Genomic DNA, 5,257 nt, shown 5'->3' with positions numbered 1-5,257 from the left:
TCGGTACCTTCCCATTTTTCAGGATTTCCACAGCTGTAACTACCTCACTTGGAGACCAAAGCAGCAGACGCGTAACAGCACTAGGAACTATCATAAAAACTGTGGTATGTGAGAACTCTGAATGTGTGTGCCAATATCAAAAATAATTTTACCTCTATTGAATACTGTCACCTCAGAGTCCAGGCAACACTGGCTTCAATTTATAGGAAAAGAAACAAGTTGTTTCTTGTTTAAATTTTAGAGCCTTACTCAATAACCATTTCACAATTTGACAAAAGACTTTGAACTATTAAATGTTCATGACCTGTACCAACAACCACTGTAGAACCACACTGAGGATGGAGCGGCTGTTTTACTTCGTGTGTGTGTAGGCTGACAATATCAACACAAACCCTCTCCACAGCTCCAGCTGGCATCTAGAATACAACTCAAGACTTTTGAACAGAGCTCCTCAAAATTCAGGTGGTAAAGACTTCGTTACATCCAACTTTATTTTTACAAAAATGCTGTAATACACATGCCAATAGGGAAACTGGTTCTTTTCTCTTAAACCACATCAGTCCTTTTTCTGCTGAGCAGCCTGCTTCGCATTGTTGGCCTGCATCTTCTTCAGCCCCTTTTTGTTGTGTTTCTTTGCAAACCTCATGTTTCTCAGAAACTTGGGATCAACCTATAAAAATAAGGAAAAATGAAGCCACATTGTAGAACAGACATATGTAAAAACATATACATCTCCAGCTTGTTCCAATTATTCCCAAATGCTAGCTGGGATTAATTCAGAACTTTTTTCTGATTTATTAGAACAACAGAATTATTTTAGCCATCTGTAATCATCCTTTAACTAGCCATTTTCCTTAATTTCCATAACAAACCAACCCATCTACCCAAAACCCCAGCGATAAATATACAGAAAGAATAGAGTAAGTTGAATAAAGCTGTAAACAAGACAAATTTAATTTCCATGTCACAATACAGTCTGGATCTGAAGCACCACAAACCAACACTGGCAAATGAGCACATAAACATGGAATCCTTGGGCAAAGACCAACCGCTTTTCCTCAGGCCTTTCCTTTTTACGTTAAAGGAAAAAAGTGACAGGACAGAGAAGAGCTGCTCCCCAGTTTTTGTCAGCTAATGGATGGCTAACACATCCTGACACGACTAGGACCAATTCTCAGAACTATCAGCTACTGTCCCACTGAGAAACATTTACTATTTTACTGTAAACAGCACTTTAACTGGCACACGAGTATCAGGATTTTGTCATCTTAATTCGTGCGCACTCGGTGCAAGGAGATGGACTCAGAGACAGCCAGACTATCTGTGGTAGGGGGCAAGACTGAACCCCCAGTGAGCTATGCAGGTGACAAACTTTTATGTCACATCCAAAAAGCCGATAATCACATCTCTAAAGCAAAGAGAATCACAACCCTCCCCAAAGCTAAAATGTCATGTTTTCACTTTCAAGCATGGAAAAAGATCCCATTATATCACTTGTCTAACCTTACAAAAGGCAAAAGGTGTCACTTTCCTATGTACTGTCCAGAAATGCCCATTCCTTTATCTTCCGAGTTAAATTCTCTGGATTAGTAGAGATGGTACAATAATATTAAAGGGTACAGAGAAGTAGGAGACACAGTAGGACACAGAAGAGAGCAGAGCTACCCAACTGACACATGTTATTTTCACTGGAAGCAGCAGTTAGCAGGACAGAAACAAAATCAGCTAATAACTGAAAGGCAGTTTTATAGACATACATGCAAGTTAGAAATATCACAGCCGCATGTAAGGTAAGCCAACGGTAAAACAGAAAGCCACAGTGGCTCTGACCATCTGAAACATAAGCCCCTGCCTGCAAAAAATGTCAGTTAAAATAATACAAATACAGGATTTTTTTCATGGTTAAGCTTCAATAGCTTAAGAGCCTGGGAATATCAATAGAAATACTCACCCCTTTGAGAGACTCGTATCTATGGGACCTGGGTTTCTTGATGCCATTTCTGTGCCACTTACGGGCTACGTGGAAGACCAAAAAGCAATTTAAATTACCATTTCTGCCATTATTAAATAGCTGCATTAGCTTTCCTTTAAGTCCAGCTGACCCCAACAAAATGACCCTTCCTATCCAAACTAGATACGAATTAAGAAAGTGTCTCTATTCTCACGCCACTGCACACTGTGCTCTCAGCACTGCGCAAGTTTCTAATCCAATGATTTCAGGCTCCTCATTAATAATATATCAATGGCCACACCACTAGCACAATAAAAGCCCTCAGTTACCAAAAAAATCACGTGCATGAATTTAGCTTTAAAAGGCACCATCGTTCACTGCGCAGGACCAAGCGGCACCTACCCATGAACTCTGCCAATGTACAGCATTGATGAAAAAACCCCAAACAAGAACTATTTTATCACCGTGGTCATCTTTAGAAGGCAAAGTGTCCCAGGCTGAATGCCATTCAGTAATGCCTTTACTTCAGACATACGAATCACAGAATGGTTTAGGTTGGAAGGGACCTTTAAAGATGATCTAGTTCCAGTCAGTGTTCTTTCTCCGGTTATATATTGCTTTTGTACTAGGCCCAAACAACCCCATGCCATCTCTGTGTACGGCCACCTCCTTCCCTCAGGAGCTTATCTCGCTACAAGAAACAGAGGAAGACGGGGCTGCCATAGCTGAGGGGGTGAAAGCAGTCGGTTAAACACCTCAGCGGGGCGCAGCCCTAGGCCTCCCCAGCGACACCACCCCTCCCCGCCCCCGCAAGCCGCCCAGACCCACTCCAGCCCCGGCTTACACTGGTTGTGCGTGGTGTGGTTCTTGGACTTGGCCATGGCTGCACCTATAGGAGAAGGAGACACCGCTCAGTCCGGGAAGGGCTGGCTAGGCGGCGGTACCGAACCCGAGCCCCCGGCCTCCCGCCCCACCGCAGCCCCAGGCCCGGCCTCGCCCCCTCCCAGCCCGGTGGGGTCGGGTCGGGCCCAGGCTCAGCCCGGATGGAGCCGGATAGTGCGGATCGACACTTACCACCGCCGACACCGGAAGAGAAGGGTGCACCGCAGGGGCTGCTGGGAAATGGCGCCGACGGACCGGAACCTCGCTCCGCTCCGGGGCGCAACAAGCGCCGCAGCGGGGAGGTTCCGCCTCACCGCTCCCCTTCCCGCAACGCCGCTCCGGTTGCCGCCTCCGCTTTCGCCCCGGCCCCGCAGCACCCTGGCCCCAGCGACGTGGCGGACCCCGGTCCCTTAGCGGCACACCCCCCCCCTCCCCCAACACTGTCCCCCCCAACATGGCTCCCCCCGGGCCCAGCAGGGCCGCGGCGGTGGTGAAGAGGCAGCGCGGCCCAGGGGGTTCCGTTCTGTGTCCCACTGCGCCTGGCCACGCCGGCCTGCGGGCTCAGAGCCTCACCCCGCAAAACGCACTGGCCGAGACTTGAGTACTGTAGTATCTGAAAGACAGTAAAATGGTGAGGGAGGTGGGCAAATGGGGTGCCGTTCACCCACAGCACAGCCGCTTGGTGAAAGCACCAGCCAAGCCAGAACACTGCGGCCATTTCCCTCTGAGGGCAGCAGGCCCGGCCGGAGGGGAGTGGGTCCGGCTGCCCGCGGCTGAGGGTCGGAGTCAGGTCTGATGGTGGCTCCTGCAACCCCCAAATGCAGGAGGACGCGTGGTGCAGCTGTCAGGGAGCCCCGGCGCCGGCTGCGCTGCTGCCAATGGTGATTCGTGGTTGTGGACTGAAGCGTCTCCCGTGGGGAAGTGTGAAAGGAGAAGGGGGATCCAGAGGCCAAGCCCAAGGCCGCTGGGGTCTGCCTGTGCACGAACTGCAGCGTTTCGGTCCAGGACTGCTGTATGTTCAACTGGGAACCTTGGAAAAACGAGTGAAAACGGCCCAGGCCTTTCTGTGTCATGGTAGCATGGGAAAATATTGCCGTCTTTTTATGGCATTGCCTTTATTTTAAGATGAGACACATGAGTGAATTGCCTGAAATAGCCCAGAGACCAAAGCCCTTGGACCAGTATACAGGAGAGAACCAGACATTTGGTTTTTTCAGTGACTGATTGCTTGCGGAGCAATTAGCTACTCTGCCTCAAGTTCTGATATCTGTGAACAAGCTCGTCCTGTTACAAAAGTGGTGGTGGTGGGGGAATTATCCTCAATAGATGGGTAATGCTGATGAAAATGAAATGAAAATAGGCAGGAAAAAGAGAGCTAATACAATTTAATTTCAGTATTTCTCTTATTTCCAGCAACACCTAAGTTGCAAAATGTATTTGGCTTAATCTTTTTTTTTTATTCTGGGCAACTGTTACTAGCAAATAGTGTAAAAAATAGATAAAAATAGCAATATTCTTTTACTGTCATTTTGCAGCCAGAATATGAGGCTGTCCATGAAATCCTCCTTGATACACAAACTTCTGACTCTTCAAGCTCCGTTTTTTTTAAAATTCTTTCCACTGTAGTGATCTGTGGTCTTAAAAGTATTCAGACATTGCTGTGGCCAGCTAATCACAGCCAACAGCAGAGAGAAAGCCTGACTTCCTGATAACCCGAAGAGCTGAGCTCGGCAGAAGATAAAACTGAATCGCAGAGGCACGTTTGCCTCCACTGCGTTGCAGAAAGAAATATGCTGCCAGGTCCCCTTATCTTGGCTATTCGATTATGAAAACTCTTCATCTTTTTCACTCATTTCTGAGCCTTCCGTCATAGGAAGAAACAGGGGGGTTTATTTTATGGTTTCAGCTATCTTTTTCAAGTTCTTTCAGTATCTCGCTGCAATTACTGCTGTCAGAGTTCCCCGTGAGTCTTTCACAGCTGCTACTGGGCCACGTGAGCCAAGCAGTCAGACAGGTGGGGATGAGAGAAGCTGTGCTTGATGCCCAGGTGATACACGAGACTCTAAGCCAAATTATTAAAATAAAACCATGGAAATGCATTCAGTTTACGAGGCTGAAAGTAATCTATTCAGGGTCGTTTATAAACCACTGCAAATGAATGCAGAATATCAAGGGAAAAGGATGATCCAAGGCAGGATCAAGACCCGTGTACACCACGGGGCGATCAAGACCTCTTGAATTTCTGCTGTGCTCTGATGAGCTGCGATGTCTCTAATTATGGTGTTACTGAGAACGATTGGCCAGTTCGAAACCTTCAATCATACTTCCAGTGATTACAGACTTAATTAGTGCATGTTAGCCCAAGTGTCATCTATTAAAGGAGCTGTGCTCATTAAATAGGATGGTAATTACTCCAGCTGCAAA

General features: G+C 47.2%; 1 protein-coding gene across 1 annotated transcript; it reads right to left on the bottom strand.

The window, feature by feature from the left end:
* Positions 1 to 283: 283 nt before the first annotated feature.
* On the bottom strand, positions 284 to 3,043 carry RPL29 (ribosomal protein L29). Its single transcript, XM_074152557.1, has 4 exons — positions 3,026 to 3,043; positions 2,796 to 2,840; positions 1,952 to 2,016; positions 284 to 670 (listed from the first exon to the last, which is right to left on the bottom strand). Exons 2-4 carry the CDS (start codon positions 2,830 to 2,832, stop codon positions 557 to 559), a joined length of 216 nt encoding a protein of 71 aa, XP_074008658.1. The 5' UTR covers positions 2,833 to 2,840; positions 3,026 to 3,043; the 3' UTR covers positions 284 to 556.
* Between the last annotated feature and the right edge of the window lie 2,214 nt (positions 3,044 to 5,257).

This window comes from Numenius arquata, chromosome 8 (genome assembly GCF_964106895.1).
Source record: "Numenius arquata chromosome 8, bNumArq3.hap1.1, whole genome shotgun sequence".
Classification (NCBI taxonomy): Eukaryota; Metazoa; Chordata; class Aves; order Charadriiformes; family Scolopacidae; genus Numenius; species Numenius arquata.
The sequence above is the reverse complement of the archived record's forward strand: the minus strand, read 5'-3'. Positions and strand labels throughout refer to the sequence as shown.

Bases quoted from the DNA above. Each gene is read 5' to 3' on its own strand.
- RPL29 (XM_074152557.1), bottom strand. From the start codon at position 2,832: ATGGCCAAGTCCAAGAACCACACCACGCACAACCAGT. The intron at 2,017-2,795 runs GTAAGCCGGGGC...TCTTCCACGTAG, and splicing joins CCACACCACGCACAACCAGT to CCCGTAAGTGGCACAGAAAT. The intron at 671-1,951 runs GTGAGTATTTCT...TTATTTTTATAG, and splicing joins GATACGAGTCTCTCAAAGGG to GTTGATCCCAAGTTTCTGAG.